Below are 22428 nucleotides of genomic sequence, written 5' to 3'. Positions count from 1 at the left end.
AAAAATAAAATGGGAGGTGGCCATCAAAGCACCTCAGCTGACTGGGACAGCAGGGGATCACCTGCCTGGAACAGACACCAAGGACAAGCACATTCCATTATTTGCTGGAGACATAATCCTTCATTTGCTGGCTCTCAGGTGTCAGTTGTGTGCACACATCTTCTCAGGARCAAGAAGTGGGATGAAAGTGAGATAGGATGCTTTGAGAGAGCCGAGTGTTGACACCTGTGCAAGATGCACCAGCAGAAATTGTGCCACAARCCAGGCCCCTTCTGCAGCCTTATAATCTGAGAAAAACTGCAATAACCATTAAACCAAAGTTCTTGAAACACTTTATGAAGGCAAATAACTTCTAACAAACACACAGAACTGCAGTTCTGAAAACCACACCCTTTTMAAACTAGTTTTATGTTTATAGGGGATGGTAGAAATAGTTTCAAGTTGTATTTGTTTTGTGTTTAGAAGATACAGAAATGAGTCTGCTGGTGGTRTTGTGGTGTTTTAGGCTAAGGTTGTATTGTGTGCTCATGACTTTTAAAGTCAGGATTTACCTTTGAACAGCAGGAAAAATTGTATATATGAAACAATGGGTTGAGTAACCAAATTTAATGTGGTTTGCCAACAAGGCCTGAAGAATATTGAAAACATCCTAATGATCACTCATTGCTCACTCAGTGCTCACAAAGCACACACACGAGACAAGCAAGAAGGGGTTGCTCACACTGTGGCCCAACCTGAGCACGCTGCTAAGAGCAGCTAGGTGGGTTACCTATTGTAGGAGAATATCAGGTTTGACAAACAGGATTTTCCCCTMATGAAGCTGTGCTTTATTGAGTATGGAGATACAGGAGTCACCTTATGTCTGCAAGCAGAAGGATCAGATCTTTGACATGGCAGTTTCTTCTATGACACAAGACCTAGAGAATTGGGAGGAGTTGTTCTATTGCACCAAGAGATACATACCTTGTGTTTCCAGAGGTCACATTTCACTAAAGTATCAGCATTCCCTTTACAGTTTCTTTTTTACATTTTCAACTGCTGACTGTAATGAGGGCAGCTTTAACCATTCAATAGAGGTCCATCTTAYTGCAGCAGTGTCTGTACCTAGTCCTCTAGGTACATAATGGACCTCTGGAAACGGAAGAACTTATCTGGCTTGATCCAGGCTCTTCTCYATTCCTGGAAGCTGGGGAAAAGGAAGCCAAACCAAGATTTTATGCTGCAATCCAGATAACTCTTTCAGTTTGACTTGGTCACATATAGGCAATTTTTCAAATCTTTGCCCCAGCAACATTCAGAACAACCTGGATCAAAGTGTTTTCGAAGTAAAACAAAAATAAAAATKTGGGCTTTCAGCTAGGGTAAAAGAATACAAGAGATATGAACATATGGACAACACTCTAGGTCAAACCCTTACCAGCCAAATACTCCCATAACCCTACAATAATATAATTATTATTATTATTATAATTAAGGGCTAAATTAAGGAATATATAGTATTTACAGCCATTAAAACTAGACAGAAGATACTAAGTAATAGAGAAACAGAATAAAGGAAGATTAGGACAGGGGTAGGAGGAGGTTCCCAGGCTCTTTCCTATTGTACTGAGGAGTGTGTTCATTTCCTCTGAAACCTTGAGTAGCAAATGCTTTCAAGGGCCTACCTAGATGGTCTCATGATAAGAATCCCTGGAGAGAGGCTATCTSTAGCACAAGGTTAGAGAAGTCCTATCATCTTGTTCTGCTCAAAGTCTACAGCATCTTATAAAAGAAGCTCATAGCAGCTGATGGGCCTGTCTCCCAGCTTAGCAGGAGTCAATTATGCTCTCTGTTCCCATGTGGGAATTAGTCAAAAGCAGTTRTTTTAGATTACACAAACGTATCTCAGAAGAGTAGAGTGCTTTTTGTAACATCAGAACAAGACAAATTCAGCCCTCAGGGAAGTTCACTTCAGTTCAGGTATGAGTTGAGACCAACTAATGTCTGTTCCTAAATTTTCATCCTCAAGACCAGGAAAGCTGATATCTAGAAGGATTTTGCTGAGACTGTCATTCATGGTGTCCAGGATAAGGCCCTCCATGAGTGACCGGTTTTCAGCAAAGCCAGAGGCTGTCAGTTCAACAGAGGATTGCTTGGAAGTGTCACGGATAAACGCCGGAGAGCTCGTGAGGGGCACATGGAYCATGTCACTGGATTCTGTATTGAGCAGTTCCTGAGGAGAATCAAAGAGAGGATTTTTAAGGGGTGTGCTGTTAAAACCCAGCAAGTCGTGGTTGTCCTGGAGGGGTGTGAAGGGCAAATGAAGTGTTTTCACTGGACTGAAGTCCAACTCATGACTTCCCTTGGCTAAGGAAGCAGACTTCCAGGGGTCAAGGCCCTCTAGTGAAGTGGTAGTAGTGGCWGAGACTTTGCTAGGAGTGGAAGAAACTGGCAATTTGCTGAACATGTCTTTGACTGGCGTTTTAAAGGCCCCCTCTTTTTCCTGTGAGCAGCTGAGCTGTGATACATTCTCAAGGGTTTGGTTTTCCTGTGGGAAAGGACGGTCTGTCCCTAACCGGAAAGGGTCAAAGCCACTGCTTTCTGGTAAAACAAGGACAGGCTCCTCTGAACAAGGCATTGCAAGCCGTTGTTTCCTTCTGGATCTGCCCACTTCCCGCCTTTCCCGCCTCTTTATAACTAAAGAGTCAGAAACTGCCTTAGATGGGGACTTGAGTGTGGTGAATTGTTTCGTCTCCTTTGTGGACGAGTCTGGAAGGAACACACTTGGCTCTTCTTTGACTGTTACGGTTGAGGCAAATGGGGACAGCCAGTCATCCAGCTGAGAGCCTTCTTCATCCTTTACACTGGCACCTTCGGGGAAAGACAATTCTTCACCAGGCTGGGAGCTGTTCTCCTGTCCAGAATGGGCTGGGGAAAATAAACCTTCATCACATTGACCYTCCTCCTTGATAGCAGCTGCGGGTAAAGAGGGCGACTCTTCTGCMGACAGTGACATCTACAATGAAACACAGGTGACATGCAGTCAGTAAGCAAGGATCTAACACAGCCAAAGATCCAAATAATAGAAACAGGAAAGAAAAGAGGTCTTTTCTTCTGCATTTAAGGTCAGCAGAAAGGCTAAGAGGAAGACATTCAGGAAGCAGTAACTATAACAGACTGAGATTGATCTCTGTGAAGTTGATAGAGAGAAGCCTAAAGATCACGAGAAGGATTCTAGCTAAGTGGCTGAAAATCATATCCTTTAGAGCACTCCTGCTCTGAGAAACTTCTAGGGTACAGGCAGAAGGAAAGCTGACTATTTCTGGAAAAAGTATAACCCCTTTGATTTCTCCTTACATTATCTAAATGGGAATAACAAAATTAATGAGGACAGCTTTCCCAGAAACCAAGGAAAAGGAAGAAAATAAAAATGAGGTTATCAAAAGAAAAAGCACAGGAGAAAGATAAATCATAGTTGGAAAGAACATAAAGCAGCAGGCATACAAAGGAAAATAGGATTATGGTTAGACAGGATGGAAGAAGCTAAAGCTTTACAATATTTAAGCATACAAGAGCAGTCACTGARATGCAAGAGAAAGATCTGTTTAATAGCTGTTTTCCTTGAGCCCAGAATAACTGGGAACTTCACAGAAGTAGCAAACAACAAATATGGAAATGCTCTAGGAAGAGATTACATTACATAAATGCTCCTTCAGAATTACCTAAATTGTTACATGTCGGTAGAACTATCAAAAATATGAATATTTTGGGGTCAGAACAAGCCATTCCTCCCACTCTTCTTTTATTCTTCTTTTATTCTTCTTTTATTCTTCTTTTATTCAAGTAGTAGAAAAAATTGTTTTGACCAAGTCACAGAACCCACTCCTCTACTGAATTATAGCAACTCCTCTATTGAATTATAGCAACTCCTCTATTGAATTATAGCAACATCCTTAGAGCAAGCAAACTGGCATGTAATAGTCAGCCTAGAGATAGAAAAGGATAGCAAGGATTATCACTGGCTAGTTCCTCAATATGAGCTTGGACTTTGTGCATCTTTASTAGATCCTCTAAAAGGAACCACAATGAAGAACTGATCCATTGAAGGCAAGAGATAGAGAAAAAAAAAGAACAAAAAATCCAAACAAGCACTTCCCTCCACCAAACCGCCCCCCGCCCTCCCAAGATCCCTCCTCACACAATACCCCACTATCCCCCTGAAAACMGAAAACTAAAAAGAGAATCCTCAAAACTCCTGGGAAAAGAAGAAACCAACCTTTGGAGCAATGCGCACACGCTTATTGCTCTGCAAAGTCTCTGAGCTGTTGAGGGATGCTCCATGTGCCATGGACAGAGGAACCTTCACAGAAGGCTGCAAGACAAGAGGCTGACTCAAAGGAAACTGGATCGGAACCAGGTAAGAGTTGACACGAGGAAGCAAAGGCTTCATCTTTCGGCCTGGAAGGRAAAACAATAAACTCACTTGTCTCTTGCCTGTCCTCTACTGCTACCTCTTGAAACCAAGACACCTCACAGAAAGTCCCTCTAAGCACCCCAAAATAAACATTTGATCAGAGATAGGCTCATTTGGCCTCTCTACTAATTTTACAGACACAGATTCCAAGACAGAAGGCCTCATGAACAAGGAAATGATYTTTCATACAGATCCTAGCCCTCAAGTTGGGGCTCTCACTCCACTTGAGTGCCCAATGACCACCATCTTGCCATTACATCCTCTCAGACACAACAATACTGCCTTCCATTGCATTTTATGCTCCTGACAGTAAGTAGCATAAAAGCCAGCAAACCAGGATAACACCCACTTGTATTCYTAAAGGAATCTGGGAGAGTGCCCCAGATTTATTGATCCTCTTTGGCTTAGACTGATGTGGACACTTACGTGAATTCTGGGGTTCAGTTTTGCTTCCCATGTTCTTCAGGGGATCTGGAAGACGACTCTTTTGTTGCTGCAGCCATTGTGAAATAAGTAAGAGCAGAAGGAGAAAAGAGATTAAAAGAAAAGAATCCACATTTATTCTGCTGCCTCACTGAGAACTGTGAAACCAGAGGTCTTTGCTGCACTAATGAAGAGAGATCAGCTGCCAGCACCGAGCACTCAGGCTGGCTCTAGGTCTGTGCCACTTGCTGGTTTGCAGCCATGCCATCCCAAACCAGCTGCCCACCAAGAGCTATGCAGGAAAAGAGACATGATAGATCTGCTCCAGCTGCAGACTCTACCGCAGAAGGGACCTGGTTTTGGCACCCTCAGTGCCGGAGGAACAATGAATAGGGTGGCTTTACTGCGTATTGAATGTCTATACAAAACACAGACCACATAGGTGGAATAGCAGAGGCAACAGATCAGAATTCTGAGCAGATGGAAAGGCCAAGGTTGTAGCTGTGACAGAAAAGTACCTAGATGCTTGCAAATCCATCACTGCCAAAACTGCTGAATGCAAGAGCAACAATAAACAGGTTCATCTTTCCAAAAGTCACAATGCAGTGAGTTCCAAAATGAAAAAGGAGCAGAGAGATCTTATTCTCTCTGGATCTGAGCCCCAGAACAGACTGGGACTGTTGCCATGGAGATGATTTTACCACAAATCTGTTTGGGCTTGCTCCCTGAAGCTATTGGTGTCCATTGCAGCCTACTTCAGAAGTAGACTTCCACAGCTCTACCAGCCAGAGAGATACTGTACCATCTGAAGGTAGTCAACCTTTGGCTACACCCTTCGCCCCAAAAAGGGTGTGCATGGAGCTGTATGAGTAGATGCAGCAGTGACCCAGTCCCCCTCCCTGAACCTCTTGTCCTTTTCTCCAGTGACTGGCAAGAAGCGAATGGAAGATCGAGTYCCGAGCCAGAAGATTATTCTTACTGATTCAGAGTACTCAGGCGATGTTGGTGACCCCAAGTCCAGCGGCTGGTGGCAGAAGGCATTGAGAGGGAAGAAAATTAAGATGAARTTATCATCCAAAGAGGGAGACAAATGGGACATTTTAAACTTGTACACAATCTGAGCAAACAACAGCCAATTCTACCCACCCACAGCAGAAAAMACAAGAGTCTAAATACACCTATACCACACTGACAAGCTCTATTTCCCACACAAAATGGTAATTTCTAAAATACCTAATAGGGCTACAACAATTCCATCCTATGACTGACTTATCAAACAGCATAAGAACACCAGGTTGGCCTCAGTGGAAAGCTTCTCATTAGGAATTTGAATCAGGCCCATGGAAAGAAGCTGAACAAGCTGACTATTTATTATATTTGGTGCAGCACCTGAAGAATAAACACATCCCACAGAAGCTCCAGGTCATAAGCACAGTCACAGCACCTTTTCTTTCAAATGCAGAGCYTGTCTATTTGTCAAGTGAAGTGACTGAACCCAGCTTCCACAAAAAGGCTGATGTCAAAGCAGTTTGACTTTGCAGTTAAAATGAAGTGCATCAGGCTAMCATGGCATTAAGAAACTGGATAGCCTGTTCTGTTTTCTTTGCATGAGCAAACTCACCTTAAATACCTGGTCCAATGTTAGGCAACGGTTTGCATCAGGGTGAATAGTCCAGAAGGAGATTTTACCATTAGCAGATGTCTCACGGACAAACATATCATGAAGGGACAGGTTGTGCCGAATGGAGTTCTGGGGAGAAAGGAGGAGGAGGAGGTTGAAAAGCGGTAGTTTTGTCATCAGCACAGCAAGACCTACCTCAGACATGGCTTCCCTAGCAGAGGGATTACTTTCCAAAGTGCAGACAAYGCTGAACTTTCATATCCACAGCATACCCAGCCAACCCTGTTGTCAGTCTCTTATTCTATTTACTTGAGATCCCTATTCTCACTCCAAAGATCGAAGATCCCATCATCTTGTTTAAGTAGGATGAGACAAGGGATACAAGAAGTGGTAGAGTGAAYATCTGGAGTGAATGTATTTGGGGTGGAATGTTTAAATGAACAACCATCTTGMTTTGCAGGCTGGGGAACAGCTTTTCATTTTGATCCAGAAGGCATAGAACATCACCCAGAGCAACTTGAGGGCCTGCATGTTACCTTCCAACCTGGCTTAGCTACATGTTTAAAATAAGGGAAATGATCCTCAATCCAGGTATAGATGTCCTTCAGGGTCATGCGCTTCTTCTCAGTGCTGTTGATGGCAAACTGGATCATGGCCATGTAGGAATAAGGAGGTCGTTCTGACACTGAATCCTGCCACGAGGAGGAGGCAGCAGCAGTAGGAATAGCAGCAACAGCAGCTTCTTCTTCAGTCTGAAAGACAGAAGAGGTGATACATGAATGTTCATGAAGCTGACAAGAACATGGAACATTCCTGGAGCCTCTGGGTTCTGCTGTTCACATCAGGAAAGGCCAAATTCAGGTTACTTAGAAAAAGTGATGCCTAATTCTTGCAAATCTTCTGACCCACATACATTACTTCCTTACATCATGCTCTTGTCTTTTCCTACTTACCTTGACTCTTTCCTTCAGAGGCATCTGATTCTCTTTCTCRGTGTCTTCCTTCACAGAAGAGGGATTTAGCCCATCGGATCTCATCTTCCCCAGCCACTGGATATTAGTGAGACTATTGTCCAATACAGAGCTCATTGTCTCACTACTGCCTGTTGGGATAACAAGCCCACATCATAATCATAACATCATTTAGGWAAAAAAAGACTCCCAAGACTGTTGAGTCCARCCTTTGACCAAATACCATCATGTCAAACTAGACCATGGCTMTAAGTGCGGCATGCAGTTGTTTCTTGAACTCCTCTGGGGATGGTGATTCCAGCACCCTCCTGGGCAGTCTGTTCCAATGCTTGACAACCCTTTTAGGGAAGAAATTCTTCATGATGTCCAAACTGAACCTTCCTTGGCACAGCTTGAGGCTATGCTCTCTTTTCCCATCGTTTGTTTGATCCYCACTCTCCACGCCCTCCTTTCAGGCAGWTGTAGAGTGATAAGGTCTCCCCTAAGCCTTTCTCCAGGTCAAACATCTCCAGCTCCCTCAGCTGCTCCTCACCAAACTTGTGCTACAGAACCTTCCCCAGCTCTGTTGTCCTTATCTGGACATGCTCCAGAACTTCAATGTCTTTCCTGTCATGAGGAGCCCAAAACTGAASAGCGAACCTGAGGTGCAGCCTCACCAGTGTGCAGTACAGGGAGACAATCGTTGYCCTGGTCCTGCTGATACAGGTCAGTATGTCACTGGYCTTATTGGCCACCTGGGCACAGCTGGCTCATGTTCAGATGCTGTTGACCAGCATCCCCAGRTCCTTTCCCTGGCTGGGCACATTTCCAGCCACTCTTCCCCCAGCCTGTGGCACTGCCAGGGGCTGTTGCAGTGCASGTGCAGGACCTGGCCCCTGRTCTTAKTGAACTTCAYGCAATTGGCYTTGACCCATTGATCCAGAGCGTCCAGATCCCTCTGCAGACCCTTCCTGCCCTCCAGCAGATCAACACGCTCACCCAGCTTGGTGTYATTTGTGAAYTTACTGAGGGTACCCTTGATCCCCTCATCCAGATTATTGATATTAAACAGGACTGGCCTGAACCCTGAGCCCTGGGCAACCCGACTAGTGACCGGTCACCAAGCAGATGTAGCACCATTCAGTACCACTCCTTGGGCCCAGCCATCCAGCCAGTTTTAACCAGTGAAGAGTGTACCTGACCAAGCCAYGGACTGCCAGATTTTCCAGAAGAATGCTATGGGAGACAGTGTCAAAGGCTTTATTGAAGTCCACGYAGACTACGTAGCCAGAGCCTTCCTCTTATCATAACTCTGCAAGTAACTCTGCTTCCCCTTCATCTCAGCTGTCAAAAGGCACCAGGCACACTTCTAAAAGATGGTATTGCAATGCTAAYATTGTGGAAGAAATTCACCTTGAATTCTTGATTTCATGTGTAATTGCTCAATTTCTGAAAAGAGCCACAGCCTTAAAAACAAACACTCAAACCAGACTATTGCAATCAATGAAAACAGGACAATGTTTATCTAGTACTTGAAGAACTGGAAGACTTAGCACAAGACCTAAGTCAGAAACTCAAATGTCTTCCACCAAAAAATACATCCACTATGATCCTTCAGATCCTTCAAAGTTATGTAGATTATTATAATCAAATCCACAGCTATTTTGTAATCAACAAAATATTAATAATTACTGCATACCAAGATCCTAGTTCTGCACTCATTGGCCCATTTCACATCTCTTTGTCTGTCAGAACAAAAAAAAAACAACAACAAAAAAAAAACCCAGGTAAAGACTACATACTGTTGCTTTCCTGTTCCTGTCCAACCACAGGATCAACTCCTGGATGCCAGAGTGCTGTACTGCCTGCAAGACCAGGTGTCTGTGTAACATTCTTCTCTCTTTCTTGACCATCTGCAGCCTTGACTGCTGCACTGGCTTTCTTCTCTGATGGGAGCTGCTGTGATGGTGCTGGACCTGCTGAACGGGATGTGCCCCCACTGCTTATGAGAATGAACTTGTTGGGTCCATTGTTACCACATTCTTTTCCTTTTGCCGTCAATGCCTCTATGATGCTCTGGATATCAGCATTTGTAGGGATGGCCACCACCTGGGTGTTGGGCATTGTAGGATGGTCAATTATCTTTATTCCCACTGGGAATTTCTGCAGGCTACAGTTCTTTTTGTCTCTGGATTGTCTGGTGTGTTGGTCTTCCTGGGTGCGCTCCTGCTTATGAGTCTTTTCATCCTGACCTCTGTTCTCATCTCTTGCTGAAGTACTGGATTCATCCTTCTGTGGGAGGGTCAGTTTCCGCCTTTTGAGAATTAAGGGCCTGCGAGGGCTGGTCCTCATTATTGATCTGTACTGTCACTCTCCATTGAAAGGGAGAGGAACAAATCCTGCAAAACAAAAGATACAACATAAAGGGTGCAGCAAATTATCTCAAGGCCTCCCACAGAGCACACATTCTCAGCAATTGCTACAAAGCTAAAAACACAAAGGGAAAATAAAATTGAAAGCATTTAATAAGGCTGACAAGGCTACTGAAAAATCATACTGCACCTCCTCTACCCGCACCTTACATAAGCAGGACAGGAGGAAGATTTGCASTGTACATAACCTGCATCATAAAGTACATAATAACGAGCAAAGTGCGTATATGTGCTTTACAGAAAGACTTAGCTGTGACTTTGCTGTGACTTGACCAGCATCAGTCAGCAAGCTGGAAGGGAGGGAAGGTAGAACATGGAAATAACAGTGCTGATTTTAATAGCTGATTGCTGTAAGTAGCAGATTACAYAGCCTGAGTGAAAAGGGAATTTACAGGTGGTTTAAGACCTGGGAAGCAGAGATTGTCCTGAACACTACAAAGGCACACAATAAATACCGCAAAAGGAAGGTGCTTTAAAACAGATGTAAAGTAAATGCACTGGTCATTCCTTCTGTAGATTTGTCAAGAACCAGGTAAAGTCATCATTGGGCAGCACACAATTTAAATGTCAAACTTCTGGAACAACAGGTGATTTAGACTATAAAGTAGGAAGCAGAGAAAAAAAAATCAGAGGTACTGCTTCCAGGGTAAGATGCTGTGAGAATACTGCTAATAATACCATCAGGAATTCGTTGGAGCCTATGGCTTTCAGCAAACTATACCAGATYAATATGCAAATTCTACTTATTGTTCATCATTAGAGATGGCAAGCAGAATAGAACAAATACCAAAACAAAAGAGGCCTTTTGCATTGCTCGATTTGACGAGGTCAGCAAATAAACGAGAAAATTATCGGTAATGAGTCCCTACATTGATACAAAGCAGAGTCCAGCAGATAAGCTGAGCTGATACCCGATGTGCAGGGAGCAGACWGCCCTGCGATCATTCCACGCGGGTTCTGGCACCCGGCACACTCTCGGCCCTTTGCGATCTGCTCCACCCCCTTAAGGAGAGATCCCGCAAAGACAGCGCCAAAAGAAGAACCTCCAGCCTGCCTCCAAAAGGCTGCGTCCCTTACAGGAGCGCGTCACTTCCCAAGGAGGCCTCGAGCTGATCCCACCCGCACAGGCCCGGGGCCACCGCTGGGTACACGCGGCCCCGGGGGACAAGGAGAGCAGCGCCAAAGGGAGCGCAGCTCTTTCTTCACCCACTCCAGCCCCAGTGGCGCCGMGCTCGCCAGCAAGTTCACCTGCTCCCGCAGGGCCCTCCGCCACGGGCCGGGCCTGGGCGTTTCCCTCTCCCAGCAGCCCGATGCCCCTAACGCGGCCCTCCGAGGGGTGCCGATCCTTGCGGAGACACCCTGGAGGAGCAGGGCGGGCGCAGGTCCCGACTCACCAGCTGCCCGGGCAGGGCCGATGCAGGGCGGCGGCGGCTCCAGCGCTCCCGGAGCGGCCCCGGTTTGAATTTGGCGCCCGGCGGAGCGCTGGCCCGGTCACGTGGCGGCCTGCGCCAGTGAGCGGCGGCGGGGGCGGGGCCAGCCGGCTCGGGCCAATGGGCGCGGCGGGGGCGGGGCCGCAGCGGGCCGGGCCAATGGGCGGCGGGCGCGGGGGATACGGATGTGCGGGCGGGAGAGAGCCCCGGCTGCTCCCGGAATCACTTTGTCCCGCCCGCCTCGTCCCTGTCCCGGCACAGCCGCTCCGGCCCCGACTGGGGCAGTGCCTGCAACTTCCTTCAGCCATGCCGCCCGCGACTGGGAGCCCTGCAGCGCGCCCGGGCCGTCGGCCTTGTGCCGAGTCCTGGTGAAGAGCCACGGAGTTTTACCGTTTAACGTGTGTGTCACGGCTGCACMGGGCTAGGGGGGCCCGCAGGACTCCCTGAATACACTGCGCCTTAGGTAAGCAGTCAAGCTGTTGCAGTCTTACATATTTCTCTTAAAATGTTCTCCAATTTCCTTGTCTGTGACAAGTCAGGTTGGGTGCACATGAGCCRGTGTGTGTCCAGGTGTCCATGAAGGCCAATGGCATCCTGGCCTTTATCAGCAATAGTGAGGCCAGCAGGACCAGGGCAATCATTGCTCCCCTGCACTCGGCACTGGTGAGATACTCGAGTTCTGTGTCCAGTTCTAGGTCCCTTAATTTAGGAAGGACATTGAAGGGCTGGAGTGGGTGCGGAGGAGGACAACAGAGTTGATGAAGGGTCTGGAGCACAAGTCCTGCGATGAAAAGCTGAGGGAGCTGGGGTTGTTCAGCCTGGAGAAAAGGAGGCTCAGRGKWGACCTTATCACTCCATACAACGGCCTGAAAGGAGAGTGCAGCCAGTTGGGGTCAGCCTCTTCTCCCAGGCAACAAATGACAGGACAAGAGGACATAGCCRTAAGTTGTACCAAGGAAGGTTCAGGTTGGCATTAGGAAGAATTTCTTCACAGAAAGGGTGATTAGACATTGGCATATGCTGCCCAGGGAGGTGATGGAGTCATTGTCCCTGGACACATGCCATGTCTARTTGACAAGGTGGTGTTATGTTAAAGGTCTTTTCCAACCTAATTGATTCTGTGATTTCTTTTCCAAWGGAAAATTAAATTCAACATCACTTCAATTCAAACTTATCAGGTAAAACAAACAAAAAGATCATGCAAGATCTGTAGAAAACAGGAAGTAAATGTCAACCCAAACTTAAAATTTCTTGAAATTAAAAAGCCTAAGTAGTTAGCAACTAGAAATTGAAAGACTTCTGGTTATCTTGGCCCTACAGTATCTTCTTGGCACTACAAACCAGATTAAACTAAAAAAAGGAAACAATTTTTTCTGAATTTTTTTGATAGCTGACTTGATATGTGGATCAGTAGGTCAACAACACCCATTCCTGCAGTGCATTTCTAAATCTAYCTGAAAATTGACAAAATGTTCAGAAACAACTGTTGAGAAAAAGTCTGCCCAGAGATGTGTACACTGCTGTTGCATAAATGYTTTACTTTTGTTAAAGATTAGATCTGAGGTTTCCAAACAAGCCTSTCTTCAAATCCATTTATTTGCCTTCTACAGATTTGAAAGCATCTCTTTGGAGTGCTTCCTTCTTTCTTCAATTGGCTCCAACAAGCATCATGAGGTTTCTAAGCAGTTTTACCACACCTTTTGATGCCTCCGAAGAAGAAGTGCACTCACAAGTCCAGGAAGGCAGAGCTGGTTTTCCTTGAGAGGCCACAGGCAGGACCCATCCATTGTTATGAAACTCCACTACAGTCAGCCAAGAATCCCAGACGTGTGCCTACAAAACCTGTGGACCAGAACACCTGTGTTGCCTGGGTTGGTATAGATTATCCTTCCCCTGCATCCCAATTTGACATTTTTCAAGTTTTTCCTGTATGTCTTAACAGAAAGTTACCTGTTCTGAATATGGAAAATTAGTAGGCCAGACCTGAATTCCCTCTATCAGCCTAAARCATAAATAAGTGCTTGAGTTGTTTCACATTCTAAGAATAAGCATTAAGGTCTTAGTTATTTGAAGACATAAATTGTGTGCAGTCTGTACTGATTAATATGACTGTCTTCTAGAAAAATAATTCCCATCATGAAAACACTGTTTTCCTTGGCAACTGAAAACCCTGCACATAATAAACATTAGAGAACATTTTTCTTAGCGGCTTGCTGTTTGAAATAACTGCTGGACTCTTAATGTTACCTGTTAATGTATTGGGTGCATTGTTTAAATCGGACACTGCTAAATTTAGAGAACATAGGTTATCACTTCAKAATTATTTATTCTAACCTGCCTCTTTTCCATTCTCTATGTTTTGAACAGTTTCTCTCCATAACAATCTTTGGATGGATTCCTTTTCTTGGGACTGTTTGCAGTGTCCTAAAATACTCCTTAAATTGTGTAATGTAAAGGTTTTTTCTTTAAGCAAACAGCTGCAGCAAAGACAGACTGTTCCTATATAACAGTAGCCATCACCTAGGGGAGCTCTGTTTAAACATTATTGATGCTTGACTCTGCTCTTCACAAAGCAATCTCAGGAAGTGTGGTTCCAAACCTGCATGAAACATTCCTTTGTTCCTGTTGACCTAGAGGTATTTTTGCAGTGCTTTAACCTTGAAGTAGAACATGTTCAATTTTTTCCTCTTCCATTTTTCTTTGTATRTGCTTGAGGCAGTTAGTTCTATAGTCTGAATCAGTAAGTAAAATAACCGCTGTGAATAAGCATTCTTTTTGTTTGGAAGAGGTGGAAATACCYACACTGGTAGCTCCWTAATTMCAAAAATACAATAATTCTAAGATTTGTTGSAAGCTATCAGYACTTAAACTGTTASATATTTTTCRATTYGGAACCTATGGTAGGTTTGTAACTTCTGGAGGCATCCTCTGCAGAGTGTCTGTCAACTTGTTTCACTGGAAACTGATTTTCTGCTCTCTTTTTGRCATTATCTAGGTTTTTCATACCTTTTCCACTGCTAGGTTTCTGCATAGGTGAAATGTATCCTACACATTRTCTGAAACCAGGGTATCCTTAAAATCAGGGACTATGTTAAATATGTGCCAGGACMCAACTGTTACAGAATCACTTCTCTTTTCCTGCACAAAGGCTTTGCATTCAAAAGTTCAACTGAACAGACAATTACCATCCTTAGTTAAACTGCATTCAGCTTTTTGAGAGCTATGTAGTAACTTAGCAATGCTGAAGTTACTGTAGCAAGAACTCAGTTTGGTGTGCTCTTGGGAAAAGCAAATTGGAATTTGAGACAGAATCTCTTTTGTGGATATTCAGGAAGATGAAGAACACTGTAATAAAAGTATTTCCAGGGTTTGAGTAACAGTCCAGAATCATTCAAAGAAACAGACTATTGCACTTGGACCAGCTCTTCAATAGAAAGCTGATTGTAGAAGTGGATTTTGGGTGATCTGTTTCTCCAGAATACAGAAATTAATTGTGTTTTGAAACAAGGATGTTTTGGGGGAAGATTTTGAACACCGTATTAACATAATCTAAGGGGATTGAGGTAAGTGGACATTCTTCAATCATAAAGTATTGCTCTCGCAGTTCATCCCCTACATTTTCAGGGAGGCTGAGGATTTAGTTCTTTGAATCTGACTTAGGCTAAGACACAGAAAGAAAAAGGATCCTTTCTGAATTCCTTTAAATATGCAGGGGTTAAAGGAGTAGGCACCACTCAGATTTCCTTCAAAACCCAGATCCTGAGCTCTTTATGAGTTGCCAGAGGATAGCTCAGTTGCAACCCAGTGACTTTCCAGAGAAGAGTGGCAGAATGATGTTGAAGTTCAGAGGTATCTCGTGCACGCTAACTTTGTTAGTGACTCATTTGCTTTGTTGCAGGCCAGATTGCTCAATGAAAACACGGAAAAAATGGTGAGGAAGTAGAATCAGGTTGGCATTACTTGTCTGGAGAAAAAGGTTCGTGTTTTATCTTACTATTATGTCTTTCCCTTCAGGTGTGCCCACAATTCGACACAACTAAGTCAGTGGTGTTGAAAGCATTCCAGAAGAAGCATCGTGGTCCTCACAAGCCCTATAATCAGGATGCCAGCCACAGTTCAYTTCATGCAGGAGGAGCCTGTCGAAGAGCTGCAGCCTGCAGATTTCCTCCTTTAACTTTTGAGAATCCAGAAGGACATGCAGTCCATCAGCTGGATGATCCAAATCGCTTGAGAAAGAATGCACAGTACTCTCACAACCAGTCTAACAAAGGGACAGAGGCAAATGCCAATATCCAGGTGAAGGCTGCAGAGAACAGTGGAGAGCCTGCTCCCCAGCCTGTGGAACAAGAAGTCCTTACTCCACCATATGCACAGGCTGCACAGGTGCCTTCCCCAAGGAATGAGGGATACAGCAACACTCTGTCACAAAGTAGTCATGTCTGGCATCCAGAAAAAGAGCTGGCGTTTGGTGTTGATCCCTGTGGGAGGGGGGAGTCGGCAGCAGTACTGGTTACAGATACTCCCGAGCACGAGTATGGAATAAAGGTGACCTGGAGGCGGCGGCCTCACCTAATGAAGTACCTGCGGGAGCAAGGGAAGCTGAGCGCTGCGGACATCCTGGTGAATGCGAACATCGGGCTCTCGAGGAGAGAATCTCACACCTGATCTGGCGGGAGCAGCCGCTCTGCTGCGTGCAAGGACACGCCCGAACAGACGATATCGCTTTCGGGAGCTGAGAGGGGACGTGATTTCACCCAGCCCCCCTACCGCGCCTGGCAGAGCCCCTGAGAAACGCCGTGGCGGGCGCGGGGCAGGGTCTTGGCAATGGCGGGGGGGTCTTTTGGGGCGGTCTTCCCAGGGGAAGTGTCCATGGAAAGGGCTCCGTGCCCCACGTGGTTTCCGGCGGGGCTGTTCCCTCAATCCCGGCGGAGGCGGCGGCGACTCCCGCGGGGAGGGGCGGGGGCGGCCGTTTGGTGGCGCTGCGCGTGCGCGGCGCTGCGGCCAATCGGCGGGCGGCGTGCTCGCGGCTCCGGCCAATGGCRGCGCGCCTCTGTGCCGCGCGCCGTTGCTAAGGACAGCGGCTGGCGGGGGCCCATAGCAACGGCGGTGCCGCGATGGACGGAGCGGGGGTACCGGGCGGYGCCGCCACCCACAGGTGAGGGGCATCGGGGCGGCGGCGGCGTCCGCGGGGGCAAGACGGCCTGGGCAGGGCCTGCCTCACGGGACAGCATCGCCCGATGCCAGGATGAGCGGCCGCAGCGGGGCCCTGGCGGGCGRAGCCGCACGGCAGCGGCCACGCGGGTCGGCGCTGCCCCGGTAACACCCGCGTCCCGCAGGCGGGCGACGGCCGTGATGCTCTTTTATGTGCGAGTGTGTTTTATGTTCTTCACTCTTCAGCGTTGTTGTGCAGCATATAAATACTTGTAGATTAAACCGGTTTTATGGTGTCTCGATCMAATTTTCGTTTCTAGGCGCTGCTGTAAAGCGTTTGCGCGGTGTTACTCAGCCCCTCTGCTCCTCCTAATGAAGCTCTGGGTATTTCGTACCACTCTCGGTGTCCCTTTGCAAGAAATAAAGGAGGAATAACTGGGAAGAACTTAMATGATGTAATAGGGAAAGCAGCTGTAAACTATGGAGAAGAGATTCTGGAAAGATTTTATACTTGCGGCACTTAAGTAGCTCAAAATCGAAATTATTTGAAATGAAATGTGAGGGTACAGGCATTAAAAATGGGTTTTGGCAGAATTAGCATGATTTAAAAAACGCAGAAAAACCTGTATTTTGTGTCTCTGATGTTTGGATAGGGAGAAGTTGGGCAAGTGAAGAGAGAARTCTAAACCTTGAGTAGTTGAATTGTAATGATCAGTGTGCAAGAGAAACAATATTTATTTATTACGTGCAGTATTACATTTAGTAATTTCAGTTGAGGATGAAAAGCAGCAGATTTGATGGACCCAAGCAATTATAGGACCCTTTCTAACTCTGTTGCTATAGAACATTAGATTACTTCTTTATGCAGACTTGAAAGGCCTCGGGTTGTCTAGCAGTTCTGGAAATAATTCTTTAAGGAAATGATGTCCAGATACATATAAATTTCCCTGCAGAGTAGACATTTAAGTTTGACAGAGTTGACAGTACAGGAAATAATGCTGCTCTTTTGATAACAGTTCTACTGGCATAATTCCTTTCTGCTAAAAAACTCGTTTTCTGTACTTTTATGGGTGTCCCACAGAAACAGCGTGACAATAATGGCAGTTCACGTGATAGCTGCTTCCCTCCCATCCYAATTTATTTAGCAAACATCTATTTCTTTTGTTTTCTTAGTCCCCATGRTTAAGGTAAGAAAACTTTAACATGAACCTACATAGATGTACATAGTTCCAAAATAGATCTTTAAGCCTTGTTATTTGTAGGGGTCTGGCTCTGAGCTTGAGGTGTTCATCAACATTGTGATAAATTCGAGGAAGACAAATATTGGTATTCTTAGGAAGGTTCTTTTTCTGCGATGRAAATCATAAAATTATCTAGAAGTCACGAATCTAGTTACTAGAACTCTTGTTTAATAATTGTCAGTTGTCCAAACAATGGATTTTATAGCAAAGGTAAATGTGATACATAATAACTGGCACTTCATGGCAATGAAGGTATTCCAGGTAAAACTTAAAAAAGGTGTACCTGAGAACTGGCTGGCAGCATTTTTTTTTGCCATTTTTCCYCCAGGGGTGGAATGCCTTTACTATGGAGCAGTGTGAAAAATACMCAAAGATATTAAAACTATGTAATTTCTGTTGGACAGAGGTGAAGAGTACCAGTCAAAAATTAATGCATATTGTTTTGTAAGTGTGCTGTGGGATACATGATGATGGAYAAATAGCAGAGTTCTTGGATTTAGGCCATCTACAGGCTGTCACTTGCAAATATGGTGTTGTTGTGTTAGATCTTCTTTTACTTGAGGTGGCTGCAACTGAAATTGCTCAACTTAATTTTAAAGTTTGATTGGCTTTGAGGTAGACATGGCACAACTGTCTTAATGCTTTTGAAAATTATGAGCTTCGTAGTGCTCTTTCATGGTTTTGGTAAGTGCTGTATCTACTCTCTTATTTGGGAAAGTCCATTTGGAGACTTAGCATTGTTGAATACAGTAGAAACATTCAGATCAAAATAATTCTGATTCATTGTAAGCTTTTAAAATACTGAGAAGGAAATGTGTTTCATATGGTAGTGTGTCTGAGAATCTTTGAGACCAATGGACCTTACCCTTTTGCACACTAATTACACAGTATACAGGAATACTTTAAGCTTCCCACATGCTGCATTCCAAATATGCTTCAGCTTTTGACTTGCAGATGTCGTGGAAAAAGAACATAATTTTCAGGGGGCAAAAATCTTGACTGAGTCTGCAGGGATTACAAAACTGGATTTCAGATACAGCGGTCCTGCCATTATTTGAATGCTTCTTTGGGGTCAGACAGGCATCAGTTAGTGGCTGTCCGTTTGTGAACTCCAGAACTGTGCAATACTTCCTCAGTGTCTCCAAAAGTTAATGAAGAAAAAGAGCCTGTTGCCAATAAGCTCAATTTTCAAAATATTAAGAGCCCACAGATTAAGACAAGTTTAAAACTAGTTTCAGAAGTGATACTGTCCAACCAAAAGCCCTTTCCACATTTGAAAAACCTAACTGTAATTGAGGTTGTCAGGAATCTCCGTGCTTGCTGAGCTTGAGTGTCTTGCATAGATGCACCATAATTATGATTTTGAGGAGAAAAAAGGCAAAATACTTTGCTAATTATTCTAGCTGTGTTTGTGAACCAGAGAAGACAGAGAAGTTTAAAATTTCTTTTGAAAGCCTCTCTGCWTCTCTGTTAGTCCTTAGGTATTTTTATTTAACCACCAGTGATCTCARAACTAACAAGCAACRTTTGGTAAATTCCAGAACTTAAACTTCTGGAAATCTTATTGTTTAATAAAAGAATGGGCTTAATATCCTGTTTGCTTCACCCCTTTCAACTYTTAACATGATAGTGAAGAAATCTGTCCAAAGTAAGATAAACCTGTAAATATTTTATAAGTGTGGTTGATACTTCTCAGAGTACAGATTCAACAGAAAAGAAAACCTTTTGCAATTTGATGCTGTTGCTATTATTGTGAACCTCTCTTACCATGATGTAGACAGCAGTGGCAAGAGAGAAAAAGCAATARCATGTGACTAAAATTTCCAAATACAATTTCAGATTCAGTTGGTGGCAGCAATTGCAAAGGGGTATCTTACAGCTGAACCTTGTTTGAATTGTCTCCTTAGTTTATAGTAAGTTATTTCCCCATCTCTTATTACCTAGAATTCAGGTTATTGGTGACCCATTTTTTTTAATAGAGAGCCATTATTTTTCTCTTCTGCTTTTTTTTTCTGCTTTTTTTTTTTCCTTTTTTTAATTGCTATTGGTGTAGATTTTGTAGGAGGGACAAGTGTCCTGACTTAACATAGTTATGGCTTTGTATGCGTGAAAACTTTCTGCAACCGGACTTGCACTGGGATAGCTCCAGACTCTTGTTTTGTCACTGAGGCACAGCTGAGTGATCTCCAAAATAAAACTGTGTTGTAATTGGGTCATGGGATGAGTTCCCTTCTGAGTGGATTTGCTCGTATGCTGGGAGATGTTGCGTTGGACTACTGCAAGAACATTCATCCCAGCTTCTGATGTTCTTTAAAACATGTTCTGTGGGATGTTTGAAGTCTTAACTGCTTTTGCTCTTGCTGTAAGARTCTGGTTGCATCTACATTCCTTCTGACTTTGCATTCTTATGTCTGAGGCAAAAAAAGAACAAAATCTAGTTGTGATATCTTGCTGAGTCACCTAGTTTGAGATGGAAATGACATTTTACTGTTTCTCTCTCTTTAATGGCTTCCCCTTTAAAGTTTTCTAAAACTAACAAAAAATCTGGACTGGGAATAAAGGTTCACAAAAGTTCTAGAGTGTCAGTTCAGAAAATTTTGTGTTCCTTCCCCTATTTTTAGTTTGGAATGCTATACAACAAGAGCAATTTGTGACATCAAGTGTGATGCACTTACTTTCAGGGAACTTTGAGTTTTGTTGCCTGGTCTGGGTTAAGCATAGCRTGTGCTGTTTAACTGCTCACTTTGTTGCTAAGAGAGAATAGTGACTGCTCTACATTTCACTGGTTTCATGTTGTAATGAGGTACAACATCAACAAAAGTGACAGGCAAAGTTCAATAATTCACAAACAGAAGATTGCAGGAGATAGAATTCCAACCCCCCTGGGGATCTTGCTTTGCTTTCCTTGGGCAGAAGTATTTCTGTAGGTGAAATGACCATCCTAATTTGGAGCATGTAGTTGAGAGGACATTAAATGGAAAGGTGAAATTCTGCTTGTGGAATAAATGTCTCTTTTCCTTAGCAGAAACTTAAGTTTCATTAGATGCACCTGAATAAACCTGAAGCATAGTGCTCTGCAGTCATAGTGGTGGTTAGGAGCTGAAAAGTCCTTGCTCATGGAGTCACCACCTGTGAACTCTAGCAGGAATATGCCTGACAGGAGGTTCATTGTCTTCCTTTTCTTGGAAAAATTGTAATAACACCCCARCTGAAAATCCCTGTTCGACTACACACTTAAAGATAAGTTTATGTGCATATTCTTATGGTTGTGTTCCTCTGTGCCACCCTCCCAGTATAGATGATGACTTTGATGGTTAATGGCTTGTGTGGAGTACTGCCTTTTCTTGGCCTTCCTTCCAGGAGAAGAATATTCCTTTTGCTTTGGGTTTACAGGAATGAATTTATTTGAGACTTCTGGCTAAAGAAAACAAGAATCTCCTTTCTGCTCTCCCAGTACAGTATAACAGAGAATGACACAGGCTTTTGTTTGCACTCTACAGTCCAAATAGAAGTCATACTAGCTTCTGTCCAGAGAGTGCCAATTTATTTTGCTTGCTCTGTTCCCTTGTTCCAAGTAAGAGGAGCTAATCTTTGGTACTTTTTGAATGCTGTGTAAAACACTAAGAAATRCAGTAGTCAAAATAGTTCTGAGCTCAATATATAACCTTTTTATGATGCTTTTGTTCCTATTGCTGTTTCTTGTAACAATCTGTATTCTTTGTTGTCATCTATTTGTGCTGTCAGACTTGGGATCTAAACTATCTTCATTTACCTTGTGACCTTTAGAGCCCAAACACACAGAATCACAGAGGTTGGAAGGGCCTTCTTGAGATGATCTGGAGCAACCCCACTGCTTAAGCAGGTTTGGCTGGAACAGATTGCACAGAATGATGTCCAGTTTGGATTTTGAATATCTCTAAACATGGACACTCTACAGTCATCCTGAGCAACCAGTTCCAGTGTTTGACTWCTTTCTCAGTAACATTTTTTCTTGATGTTGAGTAGAATTTCATGTGGTTTAGTTTGTGTCCATCACTTCTTGCCCCATCAGTAGATACTGCTGGCTTTATTTGCTTTACACCCTTTTATCAGGTGTTTTTATATACATGGAGAAATTACCTCCTGAGTCTTCATTTCTCCAGGCCCAGTTCTCTCAGCCTCACCTCATAAAAGATACTCTGGTTCCTCAATCCTGTGGCCCTTTGATGGACTTGCTCCAGTATGTCCATATCTTTCTTGCTGCCRAGAGCCCAGACCTGGACACAGCATTCATGAGTGTTTTCACCAGCAGAGAGGTAGTGTCACCTCCTTTCACCTGCTGGCAGTGCTTTTCCTAATGCAGCCCAGGATACTGTTTGGCCACTTTTGCCTTGAGAGGGTGCATTGTTGTCTTGTGATGAACTTCTTGTCCACCAAGACAATATTAATCAATTTCTGACAAACAAATCTCAACAAACAGCATATGCTTTTATTCTTTGTTGAGCCATCATTCAGCTTTTTTCCTGTGGACCCTCCATTTCTGAATATTCTGTTACTTTACTGGCAGGTTCCTGTTTRATCCACCTGAACATTAATTTTTTGTCTTTGAGGGTGTGTTTGTGTAGTAATGCAATACTGCAGAGTATCCCACTGCACTTCTGAGATGATAATTTTATACTGAGGTTTTGTGCTTCCACAGATACCATTTTGAAGCTGAAGGCAGGTRTGGTCTTTGAGTGGTCATTTTA

General features: G+C 44.1%; 3 protein-coding genes across 5 annotated transcripts in view; 2 read left to right on the top strand and 1 right to left on the bottom strand.

Moving 5' to 3' along the window:
• Positions 1–719: 719 nt before the first annotated feature.
• Positions 720–11373, bottom strand: FOXM1 (forkhead box M1). Of its 3 annotated transcripts, none has more exons than XM_057375819.1 (9): positions 11128–11373; positions 9250–9846; positions 7451–7599; positions 7034–7249; positions 6498–6626; positions 5856–5900; positions 4880–4946; positions 4256–4437; positions 720–2995 (listed from the first exon to the last, which is right to left on the bottom strand). In XM_057375819.1, the coding sequence occupies exons 2-9, from the start codon at positions 9797–9799 to the stop codon at positions 1946–1948; spliced, it is 2388 nt and encodes a 795-aa protein (XP_057231802.1). In that variant the 5' UTR covers positions 9800–9846; positions 11128–11373; the 3' UTR covers positions 720–1945. The 3 variants fall into 3 exon arrangements, with proteins under 3 accessions (XP_057231802.1, XP_057231804.1, XP_057231803.1); XM_057375821.1 differs by having other exon boundaries at positions 4274–4437; XM_057375820.1 differs by having other exon boundaries at positions 11274–11373.
• Positions 11374–13012: 1639 nt separating this feature from the next.
• On the top strand, positions 13013–15974 carry RHNO1 (RAD9-HUS1-RAD1 interacting nuclear orphan 1). The gene is made up of 2 exons (XM_057375814.1): positions 13013–13180; positions 15324–15974. The coding sequence occupies exons 1-2, from the start codon at positions 13013–13015 to the stop codon at positions 15972–15974; spliced, it is 819 nt and encodes a 272-aa protein (XP_057231797.1).
• A 345-nt stretch (positions 15975–16319) lies between these two features.
• The window catches only part of TULP3 (TUB like protein 3), a 32379-nt gene continuing 26270 nt past the window's right edge, over positions 16320–22428 (top strand). The window contains exon 1 of the mRNA XM_057375813.1: positions 16320–16464. Within this exon, the coding sequence (XP_057231796.1) occupies positions 16424–16464 (41 nt within the window). The 5' untranslated portion in view covers positions 16320–16423. The remainder of the gene's footprint in view (positions 16465–22428) is intronic.

Source organism: Malurus melanocephalus, unplaced genomic scaffold, assembly GCF_030028575.1.
Source record: "Malurus melanocephalus ecotype Western Australia unplaced genomic scaffold, MMel_1.1 scaffold_259, whole genome shotgun sequence".
Lineage (NCBI taxonomy): Eukaryota > Metazoa > Chordata > Aves > Passeriformes > Maluridae > Malurus > Malurus melanocephalus.
This window is presented reverse-complemented; position numbering and strand designations above follow the sequence as displayed.